General features: G+C 39.7%; 1 protein-coding gene across 3 annotated transcripts in view; it reads right to left on the reverse strand.

The window, feature by feature from the left end:
- Positions 1-19852, reverse strand: part of PRPF40A (pre-mRNA processing factor 40A) — a 42600-nt gene extending 22748 nt beyond the window's left edge. Inside the window, exons 1-8 of one of the 3 annotated variants that reach the window (XM_088146563.1) lie at positions 16296-16431; positions 14615-14740; positions 13999-14065; positions 13341-13421; positions 5189-5219; positions 2827-2849; positions 299-376; positions 100-210 (exon numbers count right to left, since the gene is read on the reverse strand). In XM_088146563.1, the coding sequence (XP_088002689.1) occupies positions 100-210; positions 299-376; positions 2827-2849; positions 5189-5219; positions 13341-13421; positions 13999-14065; positions 14615-14739 (516 nt within the window). In that variant the 5' untranslated portion in view covers position 14740; positions 16296-16431. Of the gene's footprint in view, positions 1-99; positions 211-298; positions 377-2826; positions 2850-5188; positions 5220-13340; positions 13422-13998; positions 14088-14614; positions 14741-16295; positions 16434-19197 lie in introns of those variants that run through there. The other 2 variants (XM_088146562.1, XM_088146564.1) reach the window with 2 other exon arrangements.
- Between the last annotated feature and the right edge of the window lie 13 nt (positions 19853-19865).

Genomic DNA, 19865 nt, shown 5'->3' on the forward strand with positions numbered 1-19865 from the left:
AAGGGTAGCATCCAGAAAGGAACATTTTTCTTAGTAATACATGCATTTTTTAATTCAGTGAAACATGGGTAGCTAAATAATTATAGTTGCTTCTTTTACCTCTGCAGGGGTTTTAAGATCATCTGGCTTCTCCCATGTAGACTGCTTGGTCTCAGTATTATAATAGTATGTTCTTCCATCTGGTGACTTATGCTCTGACCACATAGATTTCTATGAAAAACAAAACATCATAAAGAAAACTTCTGTCTCAGGATTTTAAGATAAGGCATGACAAAAGTTTAAGAGAGAAATGTGATACCTGTTTTGAAGGCTCTTCATTAGTAGAGTTATTGGTTGGAGTGGCCTGTTGCACTGAACAAACAACTGGAGGTGTGGGCTAAATAAAGAGAATATGAGCTAAGATTTAATCCAGTTAAATGCAGCATGTTTTTGTTAAAGAGATAAGAGAGATAACCTTGTTCCTTAATTTTATTTCTGTATTTTAAAAAACAATGGTTTTGATCAGACTGCTTTTTGCCCCTTTATCAAATGTTAACAAACGAAACAAATAATTTGGCGTTGTAAATCAATTTATTTCTTTCAGTGTTATACAATACTTTTAGATAGTCCCAATGGCTGAAGAGTCCACAATCTGGTTGTCTTCACAGCTTTTAAATGTTAGGGATACAACCAAGAGGGATGCATGCTTGGTTATTACACAGTGATTCACACAGTCATATTAATAAATTGTTGATGGCAGTCTAAAATGTGCCACCTAGACAAGACCAAATCCTGTGAGTTAATATTCCAATTTCTGAGTTGCATTTCCAAGAGCAAAGCAATTGCAACCAATCCTTACTGAACATTATCTGACATGTTCAACATAAATGAAGGAAATTGTCATTTTAAGATCATAAGAAAGTATTACCATCTCTATTCAATTATGCTAATCATATTTTTATGATCTTGTTTGTGACTCAAATATATAGAAGAGATTGTAAGTTTGAAGCTATGTGTACGCACAACGAAACATAACCCAATTTACATAATAGAACTTATTCAGAAATGACAACTACTTAAGTTACAATGATGGAGAACAGGAAGCTCCTGCTTCCATTAATTGTAACAACACTTACCAAAACAGCCTAGCTTCATTAACGATAATTTAATGTGTTATTTATTTTTAGTAAATCTGCATTATATAGAAATACAATCACTGATTATAGTAATCCAGCCTAGTCTCAAATGTGCTGATAAGTAATGGAGTATGATCTTAATTATTTTGTAACAGGTAGTTTCATACCTATATGCAAAGAACTATGTCTGAAATAAAAATCACTCAAAAAAAGTGATGGAGACAGAGAATAAATTTACACTACAGATGAATGCTATTCAAATGTGTGGATGTGGAATTTGAGATTTCAGGACAGTACTTGCTGTCCTTTTCAATGCCTTCTTTCTATAAGCCACACTTAATTATTTACAGCAGATGGCAGCACCTAACTAACTCTGATCTTAGAAACCTTACCAGAATCAAATCTGTGGGCTGTAGGAAATGAAGTTGAAAAATACATCCAAGAAGATGATAATGGAATATCACTTTCACAATGAAGCTAAGACAATTCATCAACATGTTAATAATCACAAGGAATCAAGCTCACTGGAGGGAGACTTTTATTTTCCTTAACTGGCACATACTTCCCTTAGAAGAAAAGTGGAGGCTAGAGGTGTTGGTCATGAGAACGATCATTAGTGTTTTATTTAAATCTTATTTATGCCCCTGAAAATTCTTAAGGATTAAGGATTCAATAAGTAACATAAACATTTTAAAATTTAAAAACTGTGTTTCTGTGCATATTTGCATTATAAAAATGTTCCCTAAGATATTCAAAACACCCTGACTGGAGATAAATATACTGTTCTTACATGATATGACAAGTTCTGGATTTCTAATCAATTCTATATTAGCTATTAAGGAACAGAACTTTCAAATTGCAGAAATGTAGCCTAATTTAGTCACAGTTCTAAGTCTCAAGTTTACATGCAACAAGCTTGCTTCTCGCTCTTGTTCCATCATAGTTACAAGGAGATTAAAAAGTATTTCATTCTGTTTTCATTACCAGAGTCTCTGGGAGACAGGTGGCATAAAAAAAAATTAATAAAACAAATAAATAATAAACTACAATTAGTTGAGAACAGGGGTGTCTGTGTGTCGGGAGAAAGGCTCAAAAATCTGCAAGACAGCAGGCATGGCATTGTGATCTAAGCCCTGCCCAATTTGTACACATGCCAAGGCAAGGCTTGTATTATGACAGATCATGTAGATTTTGACCACCCCATAGATTTTCCTGGTTAAGAATTCTGGATAATGTTTAACAATGGTTTATTAACACCCAAACTTACTATTAGTTAACAGTTTGTTCTGGTGTGAATATAACAAATCAGAACTAGCTGAAACATCAGGCACGATCCTGCCATAATTAAGCATTTTTGAATCAATCTCATCAAAGGAAAATGTTTACTGCATTTTGAATTTAATTTAATGTAATACATTGGAACAGAATGAATGCACATAAAGGTTGCATATAGCTCACAACATTGTAACTGATAACTGTGTGTATGAATGTGATACAGGTTCTGGGTTCTGAAGCCAAGTTGTTGTATTTTACCCACATTATTTATCCTATACAAATGTTGTATCTAGGTATGAGTGTTCTAAGCACTCATTAGATTAGATTAATATAAGCACTTATATTAAAGTGCTTACTTTAATATAAGAGGGAGGGGAAATATGGAAACTAGCTAGAAGTAACTGAATTATCAAGAAAACAAAATGTTCTTTCTTACCTGAGTCCCAGGGGGGGCTAAACCTATGAAAAAAAATCAAATGAAAAACCAATTTTATGGAAATACTAAAATAGACCCTTCCTGCTTTGCTTAATGTGATTCAAAAAGCTTTCAAATGTATTGAAGTAAATTGGCACATAAGTCCTATACTTAACAGCTTACTTGCTAGCAACTATTTCAGGCAGAATGTCATGGATTTACATTTTGGCAGAGGCCACATTTATTTAATACAATTTAGACACTCGCAGCTTACACTTAAAAAAAAGGCAGAAACAATAAAAAATAAAAAGGCAGATCATGAGTGTCCAGATATTAGGTATGTATTACATGCAACCACATCATGCTTTAACTACCTGATTTCCAAAGAGAGCACTAAACATGCCAAATATTCTGAGTACTTCTCTGCCAGAGCAGTAATTAGATTCATATACCATGCAAAGTCACAACAGGTTACGTTGACTTGGTTGGATTCACTTTAGTTGGTTGTGTGAACTTAGCCATTGTGCTCTGTAATTACCTTTTTATGGCTTAGCAAAAATTGTTATTCAAAGACAATACAGGCAGTCCTTGACTTATGACAGCAATTAGGACCAGAATTTCCATCGCTAAAGTACAAGCGCATTGCTTAGCGATGGCAACCCGTGCAGTCCTGGTTGCTGTTGTTAACTGAATCCCATGGTTGTTAGGCAAGGCAACTTCTGGCCAGCTTCCCACAACCAAAGTCAGTTGCAAGTCCCAGGCCCGCAGGCAAGTAAGTGGCTGCTGCTGGATGGGGAAGGGAGCGAGGAGGTTGGGGAAGGTGGGCAAAAGATGTGGCACAGGTGCACAAGAGAACTGAGAGGGTGTGAGGGGTGTGTGAGAGGTGCCACGGGGGTCAGGCAGGGTGTGTGAGAGGCACGGGTCAGGGAGGGTGCATGAAAGTGTAAGGAGGCGTGTGGCAGGTGCTGTGTGGGTTGAGGAGGATGCAAGGGGGTACAATGAGAGGTGCTGCATGGGTTGGGGAGGGTGTGAGGGGGTGCATGAGAGGGTTGGGGGAGTGTTCAAGGGGGTATGTAAGAGTGCGAGGGATGTGTGGTGAGGATCAGGGAGGGTGTGCAGGGGTGCACAAGTAGCTGGCATGAGCACAGAGGGGCTGGGAAGGGTGCGCAGACTTGTTCCAGCAACTTGCAACCTTCCCTGCCAGCTTCCCCATTGACTTTCTGGGGAAGTCAGCAGGAAAGGTTGCAAATAGTGATCATGTGGTCACGGGTGCTTGGCAAGCAGGCATTAAATGTGAACAGGTTGCTAAGCTCCCAGATTGTGATCATGTGACTATGGAGCTGCTGGGACAGTTGTAACCATTCGTTTAGCATTGTTGTAACTTGGAACAGTTGCTGATCGAATGTAGTTAAGTAAGCATATACAGTGGTACCTCGGGTCACGAACTTAATTCATTCCGCGACTCTGGGTGCGACCCAAATTGGTCCCAACCCGAATCAAATTTTCCCATAAGGTTCAATGTAAATACGGTTAATCCGCTCTGAACCATATGTATTTTTTTTTTTAAACCACAAAAATATGACACAAAGTACAGTACAGTACACTATGAAGAGAGAGAACGCTAACCTTGCTTGAGGTGTGGAGGACAGGAAGGCGGGTGGGGAGGCGGTTATTGTTTGGAGGGAGAGTCCCCCTCTCTACAGGAAGCCACGACCACGTGTCACAGCAAGGAAAATGGCCGCGGATCCTGTTCGTCACCTGATGCGGAGTTCGCGAACGGAAGCAAAATTTTGCGAACGGTGCTGTTCGTGACCCAAATTGGTCGTGAACAGAAGCGTTCGTGACCCGAGGTACCACTGTAGCATGAATCAGATCAGTTAGTGCCTCAGACAACTAATTCTGAAACTGGATTAAAAATTCAATGTCTAGTAGTATTTTAGCATTGATGCTGAAGATCACTCCCCAACCTAAACTCAACTGTGTTTAAGATAAGCAATATTTTTCTGATACTAAAATGGGAGCCATAACAACATGCTCTATGTATGTATGTATGTATGTATGTGCTCCTGGCAATGATCTAATTAGCCAACCATGTCCTTTTAATTTCTCCCCTAGCATTCTGTAGCTGATGAGCTCACATAATCCTGACCACTCTGTTGTTAGGATCCCTTCCCCTAACTACAAAAATTGTTAGTATTTTCCCTTGCAAAGATTTGTTCTTTTCTCTGAACCTCTTTAAGTATTATCAAAGAAGAATTTGAAAATTGGCATTTTCAAATTCTCCTTTGATAATTAACACCAAATTTTAATTCATTTTAATTAGAAAAAATAATATTTCTTACAACTTAAATTAATTAACAAATAATTGATTATTTATACATACCAATTTGAGAATCCATACTGTTCACTCCTGGCTGTAAAAAAAATAAAAATTAAAAAAAATTATCACACCTATTACATGCTGCAGATAAAGGCTATCTCAAGTCCAGTTTGAGATGACAACATGGACACGTTTATATAATTTTCTTGATAACAATATGGAAGTGGTTTATCCTTGCTACCTTTTGGGATTTTTTTTTTAATTACTTCCCAGTGTAGCCTTTTGTACTGGTATTTTCTGCTTATCTCCTACCCAAGTACTAACCAGATCCAATCTTGCTTAGCTTTTCAAAATCAGACAACACTGGCTAGGAAGAAAGAAAACTACTGTGAAAGAAAACTACACTGATATATCCATGAAGTCTCCAGCTGTGGTGCTCATCTCAAAGGAGACTACATTTTTAAAAATACATGTTATTATTTATTTTGGGGCAGTAAACAGTCACTACTATTTCATGCAGATTCCCCATATTTTACTCCATCAAAAGAAGAATATGTTTGTGTACGATCTTGCAAGATTACAAAAAGTTACATAACAGAACAGGATGAAATCCTGGTCAGCAACTTCTATTAATTCATGCCCTGGTCACCTCATGACTTGACTACTGCAATGCACTCTACATGGGGCTGCCTTGAAGACCACCTGGAAGCTTCCATTGGTCCAGAATGCAGCAGTGCGGGCAGTGATGGGCATGCCTCGGTATACCCATGTAACACCTCTGTTTCATGAGCTACACTAGTTGCCAATTTGATTCAAGATGCTGGTCATTACCTATAAAGCCCTATATGGCATAGAGCCTGGTTACCTGAGGGATCACCTATCTCCCATAGTATCTGGACGGCCGATTTGATCTGGCAGGGTTGGTGCACTCCAGGTTCCTTTGACTAAACAATGCCATCTATCGGAATCCCAGAAGTGCACCTTCTCTATAGTAGCGTCTGTCCTCTGGAATGAGGTTCTCCCAAGATCAAAACGGCCCCCACCCTGCTAGTGTTTTGAAGAGCCTTGAAAATGTTGGTTTGAAGCCTCCTTTGGACTATGTGGATTGTTTTCCGTTGTTCCCACCTGGTTTTGTCATCCTGCCATCTTTACCCTTTTTTTTTTGGTCTCTTATTGTTTTTCTTGTTTTTTAATGTTTCAAACAACTTGTAAACCACCCAGAGTTGTTGGGAGTTGGGCAACATATACTGTAAATTTAATAAATTATTATTTTCACTTAGCAAATATCTATTTCTCTCAATCATCTGTTACTGGAAACAGGAAACACTAAGCATCCTCAAATATCATTTTGATAGGCAATTTTAGCCAGCATGCCTGAGACTGAATCAGTACCAAGGCTATTGTAGACATGAGGCATCACCACATAGAAAATAGTATATTACAGTCAGGTCCAGAAATATTGGGACATCGACACAATTCTAACATCCTTGGCTCTATACACCACCACAATGGATTTGGAATGAAACAACAACAATGTGCATTAACTGCAGACTGTCAGCTTTAATTTGAGGGTATGTACATCCAACTCAGGTGAACGGTGTAGGAATTACAACAGTTTGCATATGTGCCTCCCACTTGTTAAGGGACCAAAAGTAATGGGACAATTGGCTTCTCAGCTGTTCCATGGCCAGGTGTGTGATATCCCCTCAGTACCCCAATTACAATGTGCAGATAAAAGGCCCAGAGTTCATTTCAAGTGTGCTATTTGCATTTGGAATCTGTTGCTGTCAACTTCCAAGATGAGATCCAAAGAGCTGCCACTATCAGTGAAGCAAGCCATCATTAGGCTGAAGAAACAAAACAAACCCATCAGAGAGATAGCAAGAACATTAGGCGTGGCCAAAACAACTGTTTGGAACATTCTCAAAAAGAAGGAACGCACCGGTGAGCTCAGCAACATCAAAAGACCCGGGAGACAACGGAAAACAACTGTGGTGGATGACCGAAGAATCCTTTCCCTGGTGAAGAAAACACCCTTCACAACAGTTGGCCAGATCAAGAACACTCTCCAGGAGGTAGGTGTATGTGTGTCAAAGTCAACAATCAAAAGAAGACCTCACCAGAGTGAATACAGAGGGTTCACCACAAGATGTAAATCATTGGTGAGCCTCAAAAACAGGAAGGCCAGATTAGAGTTTGCCAAACGACATCTAAAAAAGCCTTCACAGTTCTGGAACAACATCCTATGGACAGATGAGGCCAAGATCAACTTGTACCAGAGTGATGGGAAGAGAAGAGTATGGAGAAGGAAAGGAACTGCTCATGATCCTAAGCATACCACCTCATCAGTGAAGCATGGTGGTGGTAGTGTCATGGCGTGGGCATGTATGGCTGCCAATGGAACTGGTTCTCTTGTATTTATTGATGATGTGACTGCTGAGAAAAGCAGCAGGATGAATTCTGCAGTGTTTCAGGCAATATTATCTGGTCACATTCAGCCAAATGCTGCAGAACTCATTGGACGGCGCTTCACAGTACAGATGGACAATGACCCAAAGCATACTGCAAAAGCAACCAAAGAGTTTTTGAAGGGACAGAAGTGGAATGTTATGCAATGGCCAAGTCAATCACCTGACCTGAATCCCATTGAGCATGCATTTCACTTGCTCAAGACAAAACTGAAGGGAAAATGCCCCAAGAACAAGCAGGAACTGAAGACAGTTGCAGTAGAGGCCTGGCAGAGCATCACCAGGGATGAAACCCAGCATCTGGTGATGTCTATGCGTTCCAGACTTCAGGCTGTGATTGACTGCAACGGATTTGCAACCAAGTATTAAAAAGGGAAAGTTTGATGTATGATTATTATTCTGTCCTATTACTTTTGGTCCCTTAACAAGTGGGAGGCACATATGCAAACTGTTGTAATTCCTACACTGTTCACCTGAGTTGGATGTACATACCCTCAAATTAAAGCTGACAGTCTGCAGTTAATGCACATTGTGTTTGTTTCATTCCAAATCCACTGTGGTGGTGTATAGAGCCAAAGATGTTAGAATTATGTCGATGTCCCATTATTTCTTGACCTGACTGTATATCTCCATCTTAATCATCTCAGATGACTTTTCTAAGTTGTTTAGGTTTTTCAGTTTAAAAGTAGTACTTTTAATTTTGACCAAAAACTAATGCAGCTGTTACAGAATGGACAAGGTTCAAAACAGGAGTACTGACAAAGCCACTCCCAGGTAGCTGAGATATGGAGAGCTTGGAAAGCCACTAGAATTGGGGGTAGGGGAAGTCACACAGTCTTAGTGATGAGAGATATTATTTTGATTTATATCCTGCCTCTCTGCCCAGAGAGCTCTCACGTAAAAATTCAGCTTTCAAAAAAAGTAAGAGAATTAAGAGATTAAAGATGAAAGAGATAAGAAAGTTGTAACAAAAAAGAATGCATAGATTTTTGCAATGCTGTATGAAGAGAATTAGCATGATTTCATAATTAAGTGAAAATGGAGAGCGAAGGAAAGAAAAGAAATGCTTGTATACCTAAAAGAATAATCAGGCCACTTGCGATAGAAATGAAAACTAACTGAGGAAGCATAGAGTGAAAAATTGTAAGTAATTCAGTTTTGATACTTTTCTAGGATGATACTTAAATTGGACATGCTGGTGGAAACTAGATAAAGAAAAAAAAATCATTCTACAGCAAATGTTTTGATTCATCTTTGCTGGTTCACTGCATTTTTTTTATTGACTGCAAAAGAGGGAATTTCATTTTCTCACTAGCTAGGACAGAAATTAATATAATCTACATTTACCCATGTGAAATCAAGATTATTAATGTTGATCAGGCAAGCAGTGAAATATGTGAATAATGCAATGACAAAAGAGAACAGATAAAACAAACGGAACCCAAAAAGACACCATTAGAGAAAGAAAGCTGAAGAGAAGCATCCTGCAACAGAAACGTGTGAGCTATCAGACACGCAGAATAAATAACCTAAAACACTGATTAAGTCAAAGAAAAGAGATTGTCAAAGCATATATATTGATTCCCCTTCATGGATCACTGCCTTGTCGTGGCGAAGGGGCTTGCGTAACTCAGTGAAGCCATGAGCTATACCGTGCAGGGCCACCCAAGACGGACAGGTCATGACAGAGAGTTCTGACAAAATGTGGTCCACTGGAGAAGGAAATGGCAACCCACTCCAGTATCCTTGCCAAGAAAACCCCATGAACAATGTTAAAAGGCTAAAAGATATGACGCCGGAAGATGAGCCCCTCAGGTCGGAAGGTGTCCAATATGCTACTGGGGAAGAGCGGAGGGCAATTCCAAGTAGCTCCAGAAAGAGTGAAGCGGCTGGGCCAAAGCCGAAAGGACGTTCAGCTGTGGATGTATCTGGAAGCGAAAAGAAGGTCCGATGCTGTAAAGAACAATATTGTATAGGTACCTGGAATGTAAGATCTATGAACCAAGGCAAGCTGGATGTGGTCAAACATGAGATGACAAGACTGAACATCGACATCTTGGGAATCAGCGAACTGAAATGGACGGGAATGGGTGAATTTAATTCGGGTGACCATTATATCTACTACTGTGGGCAAGAAACCCTTAGAAGAAATGGAGTTGCACTCATAGTGAATAAGAGAGTGGGAAAGGCAGTAATGGGGTACAACCTCAAAAACGACAGAATGATCTCAGTGCGTATCCAAGGCAAACCATTCAATATCACAGTCATCCAAGTCTATGCCCCAACCACTGATGCTGAAGAAGCTGAAGTTGACCGCTTCTATGAAGACCTACAACACCTTCTAGAACTAGCACCAAAAAGATGTCCTTTTCATCATAGGGGATTGGAATGCTAAAGTAGGAAGTCAAGGAGTAATCGGAATAACAGGCAAGTTTGGCCTTGGAGTACAAAATGAAGCAGGGCAAAGGCTAATAGAGTTCTGTCAAGAGAACAAGCTAGTCATAGCAAACACTCTTTTCCAACAACACAAGAGACGACTCTACACATGGACATCACCAGATGGTCAATACCGAAACCAGATTGATTATATACTTTGCAGCCAAAGATGGAGAAGCTCTATACAGACAGCAAAAACAAGACCAGGAGCTGACTGTGGCTCAGATCATGAGCTTCTTACTGCAAAATTTAGGCTTAAATTGAAGAATGTAGGGAAAACCACTAGACCACTCAGGTATGACTTAGATCATATTCCTTGTGAGTACACAGTGAAGGTGATGAATAGATTTAGAGGATTAGATTTGGTAGACAGAGCGCCTGAAGAACTATGGACGGAGGTCCGTAACATTGTACAGGAGGCAGCAACTAAAACCATCCCAAAGAAAAAGAAATGCAAGAAAGCAAAATGGCTGTCTGATGAGGCTTTACAAATAGCTGTGGAAAGAAGGAATGCGAAAAGCAAGGGTGAAAGGGAAAGATATAAGCAACTGAATGCAGATTTCCAGAGAATAGCAAGGAGAGATAAGAAGGCCTTCTTAAATGAACAATGCAAAGAAATTGAGGAAAACAATAGAATGGGGAAGACTAGAGATCTCTACAAGAAAATTGGAGATATGAAAGGAACGTTTAGTGCAAAGATGGGCATGATAAAGGACAAAAAAGGCAGGGACCTAACAGAAGCAGAAGAGATTAAGAAGAGGTGGCAAGAATACACAGAAGGACTATACAAGAAAGATCTTAATGTCCCTGATGTCCACACTGGTGTGATCACTGACCTTGAGCCAGACATCCTAGAGAGTGAAGTCAAGTGGGCCTTAGGAAGCATTGCTAACAACAAAGCTAGTGGAGATGACAGTATTCCAGCTGAGTTATTTAAAATACTAAAAGATGATGGTGTTAAAGTGCTGCACTCAATACGCCAGCAAGTTTGGAAAACGCAACAGTGGCCACGGGATTGGAAAAGGTCAGTTTACGTTCCAATTCCAAAGAAGGGCAATGCCAAAGAATGCTCAAACTATCGCACAATTGCACTCATTTCACATGCTAGCAAGGTTATGCTCAAAATCCTACAAGCTAGGCTTCAGCAATACATGAACCGAGAACTACCGGATGTACAAGCTGGGTTTCGAAGAGGCAGAGGAACTAGAGATCAAATCGCCAACATTCGCTGGATAATGGAGAAAGCACGAGAGTTCCAGAAAAACATCTACTTCTGCTTCATTGACTATGCAAAAGCCTTTGATTGTGTGGATCACAACAAACTGTGGCAAATTCTTAAAGAGATGGGGGTACCAGACCACCTTACCTGTCTCCTGAGAAATCTGTATGCGGGCCAAGAAGCAACAGTCAGAACCGGTCATGGAACAACCGATTGGTTCAAAATAGGGAAAGGTGTACGACAAGGCTGTATACTGTCACCCTGCTTATTTAACCTATATGCAGAGTACATCATGAGAAATGCCAGGCTGGAAGAATCACAAGCTGGAATCAAGATTGCAGGGAGAATCATCAACAACCTCAGATATGCAGATGATACCACCCTAATGGCAGAAAGTGAAGAAGAACTAAAGAGCCTCTTGATGAGGGTGAAAGAGGAGAGTGCAAAAGCTGGCTTGAAACTCAACATTAAAAAAACTAAGATCATGGCATCTGGACCCATCAATTCCTGGAAAATAGAAGGGGTAGAAATGGAAGCAGTAACAGACTTCATTTATTTGGGCTCCAAGATCACCGCAGACGGAGACTGCAGCCATGAAATTAAAAGACGCTTGCTCCTTGGGAGGAAAGCTATGGCAAACCTAGACAGCATATTAAAAAGCAGAGACGTCACCTTGCCAACAAAGATCCGCATAGTCAAAGCTATGGTTTTTCCAGTAGTAATGTATGGCTGTGAGAGCTGGACCATAAAAAAGGCCGAGCGCCGAAGAATTGATGCCTTTGAACTGTGGTGCTGGAGAAGACTCTTGAGAGTCCCCTGGACTGCTAGGAGGTCAAACCAGTCAATCTTAAAGGAAATTAACCCTGATTGTTCATTGGAAGGACTGATAATGAAGCTCAAGCTCAGATACTTTGGTCACCTAATGCGAAGAGAGATCTCTTTGGAGAAGACCCTGATGCTGGGAAAGATTGAAGGCAAAAGGAGAAGAGGACGGCAGAGGATGAGATGGTTAGATAGCATCACTGAAGCAATGAGCATGAAACTGAGCAAACTCAGGGAGGCAGTGAAGGACAGGAAGGCCTGGCGCAATATGGTTCATGGGGTCACGAAGAGTCGGACACGACTTAACGACTAAACAACAACAACAAATATATTGATTATTCTCTATAATTCATTTTCACTGATTTGTCAACCCCCTCGTGTCCGATTTCAGTCTCCATTCACACCATGAATTTGGCATCAATTTGGTTTTCAGATTGTAACACACAGTTGACCTTATCAAGCTAAGCAGAGTTTCCTTTGGTTCATATTTGGATGGGAGACCATCAGGGTAATCTAGACCTGCTATTAAATCATCAGGAATCAAAACAAGCTACCTTTACACAACAGATAACTATGAAAGCTGAACTAGACATTCAGGGAACAAGTAAAATAATTAGTTGTACATTTTTTGTGTGTACATATAAAGCACGGGTTGGGACATATAATTCAAATGCCAAAAGGGGTGCTGGTCCCTACCTACTATTTACAATCTAGATACTTCTCTTCAAATCCTTCCAGATTTAAACTAGGGATATTAGTCCATCTCACCCAGAATTAAGTTCCTCATACCCTATGACTTAATAGGTAAAGTTTTTTTCTACAGTATCTTAAGAACATAATGAAACGCATAAGGGGGAAAGCAAAATTATTAGTTTGCATATGTGACAGTCATTTCCCAACCAAAAAAAAAAAGGTAAAACAATGAAATTAAATTCAAATATCTATAAATTTTAAACATAGCTATTTTTGATACATCTCATTATACAAACACAATCTTTAAAATGAAAATATCAGCATTTTACTGATGAGCCTCTTGAATATCTCAGGCTACCTTATAATGAAATATGAAATAATCATATTCTGACTCTAAGAAAAAACTCTGAACCATTAACATTTTTTCACCATATAAATCTGAAATAATTAGCAAAAAAGTTCCTTAAGTTCAGGAATTGTTCTAATAGAAAAAAGATACTGTATTGTATTGGGGGGAAAACACAGAAATCAGTACAGCAGACAGCAAATACTTTCAAATTGTAAACTGAAAATTTACCGGTCCGGTTGGCTGCATGGGACCATGAGACATATGAGGTGCCATCATTCCGGGCATCACTGACTGCATCATTCCAGGCATCTACAATCAAAATATGATTATAGTATTTGTTTACAACTAGACATGCTATATCTGTAACCATTTTATGTTGATGGGAGGATATAGTTTAACCCTGTTCCCAAACAGGTAAACTGGGGCATAACAAAGGAATATAGTTATAAAATGCTGTATAAGCTTAACAAAGGAATCCAGCAATTGTCTGATGATTTTCCAAATAAATAGCATTAAGGCTCTATATGACCAGAAGCATTACAGTAGACAAAATATTAATTACTGAGGGCCAACAAATAAGGACAAGAATGTTCGTCTACACTTGATGGTCTTTCAAAAGGGAACCCAAGACAAAATATGAAGAAAGAGGAGGACTGGTGCAGAGGGAAAGCAGAAAGATAAACAAGAATATGGGCCCATCGGCTTGTGTTTTATTATTAAAAACCCCAAACATTAGACTATTTGCAAGTCATTGAAGGAATGGGGCCCAAAGCATTTAAAACTCTAAAACCTCTAATTCTAGTTCCCAAACCAATTCCCTGTGACCTATGTAAACTCTATTAATCTTGAGGGCTCATTTACCTCATCTATGAACAGAGGATAATACCTGAAGAACTTGTCTCACAGGGCTGGAGTAAGAGTTATGTTGCAAAGATGTTCCAAGATGAAGAGAACTATAAAGTTTAAGAATTATGACTGCAGGGTTCAAAAACATGAACTGTTAAAAAGCGGAGAAAGGCATGCAACAAGGATGCAAACTACCTTAACCAATTAAAACCATATCATTTTCCTTATTCCTTAAATCAATGTAAATATAGTGAGGGATAATTCTACTCTGACAATGATGTTGCAAGACAATAATTACACAAGGGTCTAATACAAGCCAGCTTGGGCAAAGACCCAAGGCATTTATCACACAGAACTAATTTGCTTGTGTATGCACATGGCCTTTAACCAGAAATGAGTTTCTGAAAGAGAGGCAGAAGTTTTATTTGTGATATTTTTTCATCAGTCCTCTTTGGGGACTAAGAAGATGGCAATAGATTGCACAAGCTCTAGTAATATATTTAATTGGCCATATTCAGCCAATTTTGTTGGCAGATCCCACAAATAGTTCTAGGGAAATCAACCCCCAAATATATAATGACAATCCCTGGAGGGTTGGCCAAATAACCCCATTCCCATGTATCTTCAGGGAGCATCAGGTTATTGCTCCCTCTTACCTTCCATCTTGTGTGGAGGGAGAGGTATTTGGTAGGGCTACTGCTCCACCCTCAATCCACAAGGTTTTCTTGGAAGCGTGAGGAAGAGAAGAAAGAATGGGAGTGGCCCTCCCATTCCCCACCATCCTGTAGAAGCAGGAGAAGAAAGGAGTCTTGCCCCACTGCTGCTTCCAAATAACTGTGTTCCAACCAAGAGATGCTCCCTAAATATCTCCATCCAAGTCGTTTTAGAAACACTTGCAGAACACAGGCCACCAATTATATTCTAGCCACATAAAACAAAACATTTCTGCTTGATAAATCCATGTTTTAGGAAAGCCACAAAGCTCCAGGGTTTATCAACTATGTGGTGGCTCTCAACACATGGATATACAACCCACTGTCTCTGAGCGGTAATCCTGCTTTAAGTGCTTTGAGATAGCCTTACTTTTCTGACATATCACTTGGTTCTCAGACTCAAAGTATCTATAAATCAATGCCTGGAGAAAGGAAACACCAATATCAACAGGAAAAAATATTATTTAAATAAGGATAAACTATAGTGGAATATGATGAAATAAACTGGACAAATTTCAGGTGGAACACTGTAGCCCCCAAAAGAATAAAAAAAGAGTTTTTAAAGATTTGTTAGTTTCTTCCTTAAACAGAAAGATAATATTCCTTGAAGAAAGTACTTGGGTTGTCTAAATGAATGGGACAACAGCCTCATATCCAAGACATAACTCTCCATATTTTAAGTACCAAACACATATACATCCTACCTTATATTTCTTGAAATTCACTTCTAGTAATATATGCAAGATCCCCAAGTTGTTTGCTTTGTCCCCCATTTGCATTCTATGATTTCCATATCATGGCCAAACAATAAAATATGCTAGGCAACTGTAACATGAGCAGAACAACAATTTAATTCAAAGTAATAGCCTAGGGAATTTGATCAGCTAAGTTAAATAGGCTGATGTTTGGGGGCTTTACAATTAGTGGGTAATAAGATAAATAGCTGAACTGCTCAAATTACTTTTCATGTTTCCTATTCACCATTGATCCTTGTTTAAACTACATGTACCTGCACTGACAAATTATGATCCTGTCCCCAATGCAAAGGACCTACATGACCTTTAATGCCATATGAGGACAGAATGCCCTTTATTCATCTTTAACATCACAAAAGAAATGAAAGCTTTTTGCACTAGTGGCAAGACTAACACTAACGGTGATTTTAAAATTCAAGGTCTGAATTAGTGTAACTATGGACAGGACTGAGATTACTACCTAGATCAGTAAGCAAAGGATATTCTTTTTTATTCTGCTACATAACACTGAACACAAAAAGCTAAAGCCTTTGCAAATGAGAAAATAAAAGCCCAGACGGAAAGGGCTAAACTACTTACTGGCATAATTTTCTGAATTTCTGAGAAACAAGAGAAATACATTTGGGAGTAAGTAGGATTCAATCAAATATGAGGCCAAAATACCTTCCTATCCCAACTGTTACGCAGAAAAGAACTGGACCGCTTAAGAAAAAAAAATCTTCTGATTCAAATAAGTCAGGAATAATAAAAAAAGAAATTAAGGAGAATCAGTGCCAATCCCTAATGACCTATGGAAAGTCTTAAAAAGATTGAAATTACTATTTCGTTTTAAAATAGTTTATATAACAAAATCACAGAAGCCAGCTTACCTGTCCCATTTGTGGTCCTCCCATTGGGGGCATCATTTGAGGCATCATTCCATGAGATCCTGGAGGCATGTTGGGTGGCCTTTGGCCCATAGGATGCATTCCCATGGGTGGGTAGTGAGGCATGCCTGGATGTCCCATCTGAAAAATATAGTTCAGGATTTTAGAAATACAAGCAAACCAGAAACAAGCTGTCTTGAGTTTCAAATCTGGTTAATTAGGTCTCATAAAGAGCAAGAACTTTCTTGATTCCTATCGTGATATTACCTACGTTATCAATACATAAATGTTTTATACTTTTTCCTTTGTGGATATTACAACTGATGATACTTTAAAGACCTACTATTCTATTACTGTAATTACTATATGTATTCAGCATATGAGCAAGTCTTCAAGAAAAAAAAGTATAATGGATAAGTATTAGGGATGTACAAAATGTTTCAAGCATGTAATGGGCTGTTTTGAGTCTAAAACACTTCAAAATGTCACAACAGCTCATTTTGCACACAAACACAACTATTTTGTGGTGGAAGGCATTCTGTGGTCAAAACATGATACTTCAGATTCAAAATGGTTCAGTCTCAAATATATTGCTTGCCAGATAAGAAAGTCAGAAAACGCTCTGCTGAAAATCAGAACTTTAAGCTCTCATCCTGTTTTCTCAGAAAATGGTAGCTGAAATATGCATATAGCAGCTCACTGCCTCCAACACAGTCCAATGGAGTGGGTGGCTATAACAAATTTAAATCAGACATCCTATTATTTATGGCCAACCAAATCTGCACACCTGACAGACCTAAAGCAACTATCTAAATTAATTAAACCAGTAAAATTTAAAAACATGGAAATAAAAAAAAATGAAACCTGTTCCACACAATATGTTTCTAAAATGTTTTACCTATATAAAACAAATCTGAAAAAAATAGTTGTATGAATTTGTCTATCAGCTAATATATTGTAGATTGTTCAGTGTAAATACTGTGGCAGACCTGAGTTTTACTAAAAATAATAAATTATATCATGTACATTAGCTTGTTAGTGATGATCACTTTTAGAGCCTAAATGAATTTGCATTTGGCTATCTCCTTATACATCATTCTGATTTTTAGGATCACCTAAAATATCTTTTACATGTATTATTTTCTTCAGTCATGATTAGGGTAATCTGCAAAAGGGCTTTTTCAAGTGCCACATATAGGAAACTATATATTCCAAATCATTAACTCATCTTTGTTCTGCAATCAAATGAAAATACTTCTTATTAAGCAGATGTTATTCTGCTATTTTAAAACTTTATTGAACATTTTGGGGGGGTGGAGTTAGGGTTTTGATTCCTTCGGCTATCTTTAGATTGTAAAACAAATAAAGCACATTAACATGCGTATTTTGTAATCTGCTTTGAACAGTTTATTTACTAAAAAAAATAAAAATGGGATACAGTATTTAAAAAGAACAGGAAAGTCTGAAAACGTAAGAAAGGTTATTCAGGGTGCACAAGTTACCTTCATTATATTCTTAATTTTCTGTGAAATATTTTGGGTATTTTGACTAAGCAGCAAGTCTTCAAAGGGAAAATAACATGTATTTTAGGCAGATTCGTCATCAGTATAAACTTTGTTAGGAATTAAGCACTGCTAATGATACAAGTTTATTAAACATTCTTGTAATCAATTTTGTCAGTGATCTACTTTGTTGAAAAAAGTTGTAAGACCTGGCAACTTATGAAGACATCAACTCTTGCAACTCTTCAAATACTTCACATATGTTGGTAACATTCATATGGAACAATAACAATGAATCTTGGCTTGTTACTGAAAGTTCCTACTTTCCTTTCTTCTGCAACTGCAGCACTAAATAGAAATGATGAGTTTTCTTTATCACTCAAATCAAGATTCTTGGCTATTTGTCCCCTTTTAAGCCAGTATCACAAACTACTGCTTTTTCATGATTTACAATGCAGAGCAAAAATCAGGAGCTGTAGGTGAGTAGTAATGATATCAGACAAGAGTGAAATGAAAGTCAATGGACTGCTTGGATCAATAAATGGTTAATTCATTAAGTCGTAGTCCTCCAGAATTCTAGCTTATTGTTCCAAATGAACATGCCAAATAGTTTCAATCTGTCAAATTCCATTTATAATTAGATTACTATAAAGCTAACAACTTTGAAAAATTAGCTTTCTGGAAAAGGCTCTAATGATGGGAAATATGGAAGGAAAGAGAAAGAAGTCGATGATCAGCAGCAAGGTGGTTGGACTCAGTTACAGTGGTGATGACTGCACCATTGGAAGACCTGAAAGAACAGGTTAGGGATAGACTGTCATGGAGAAAATCTATCTATGTGGTTGCTAGGAGTTGAGAATGACTTGATGGCATATTATCAATCAACAACTCTGATCAGTAGGTTTTTCAAATGATAATGTAATATTCATATTCCTGTTGATTCCCCACTATATACACTGCCACAAAGACTAAGTCTCACTGTCCTCTGTGCAGAAAACCATACACTTGACAGACCTTTCCAATATACCTTCTATGTACATGAAGACAGAAAGTCAATTTCACAGACTGATTATCAAGCAACAAGTTAAATTTTCATGTTACACTTGCATAGTATATCTAATACTTAACAGAGTATTCAGGTGTTAGCTAAAGGTCATACCCGCTAGATGCTAAATGGTCTGAAACTACTCTGGTGAAACTGCAGGGACTTTTCCAGGCAGCCATCTGGAGTCGAGACTGACTCGAAGGAACGAAATAAAAAATTCTGGGGATTACACTTAAGACTAGCCAGGATAACTAGACTTTTTACCTCGCGGCTATGAAAGCTGGGACGGGCACTGAGACCGTGCGGGACGGAAGCAAAAGCGTAACTTACTGTTGCCCCCAGTCGCCTGCCCACCTACCATAACAGACTCTCGGCCCATGCCGCCGCCGCCGCCGCCGCCGCCGCTACCTCCTCCGCCTCCGCCGGCGCCCAGCCTCATCGCAGGGTTGAGGAGGCTCCCGCTGCCCGCGCCGCCGCCGCCGCCCCTGCCTAGAAGTCTCCCGCGGAGAGGCTGGCGGGAGGACGGTCCGAAGGGCAGGAGCGGCTCGGGCTCCCCGCGCGGCGGGAGGAGAGGAGCCAGAAGACTGACGGGCTTCCCGGCTGGCCACTCCGGTCGGCCTCCCATGCGGGCGCTCTTCGGCGACTGCTCCGGGCCGGGGGCCCCCACGGGGCGCACGCCTTCGCCGGGGTTGAGCTGCATCAGGGGAGGTGGCTTGGGCAATGAGAACGGCAGTGGCTGAGGAGAGGCCGCGGCGGCCGCCGAGTCTCCGCCTGACATCGCTTCCCCGGGCGCGGGCCTGGCTCCGCGGAGCCGGCCCTGCTGGCTCCGCTGGGATCCGAGGGAGACCGTTAGCCGGAAAGCGAGCAGAGAAGAGAGGGAGGAAGACCGGGCGCGGGGGGGTGGCCCTCCTAGGAAGAGGTTACTCGTCCGTAATGTTCGAGGTGGGATCGCTGCGCACGCGGCTGGAAAAGGAAAGAACAAAACCTCACGCCGGTAGGGGGAGGGGCTCCTGCTTCTTCTCTCGC

Source organism: Python bivittatus, unplaced genomic scaffold, assembly GCF_059951505.1.
Source record: "Python bivittatus isolate LINGU-HERP-01145 unplaced genomic scaffold, Pbiv_v1 ctg000480_np1212, whole genome shotgun sequence".
In the NCBI taxonomy this organism is placed as follows: Eukaryota; Metazoa; Chordata; class Lepidosauria; order Squamata; family Pythonidae; genus Python; species Python bivittatus.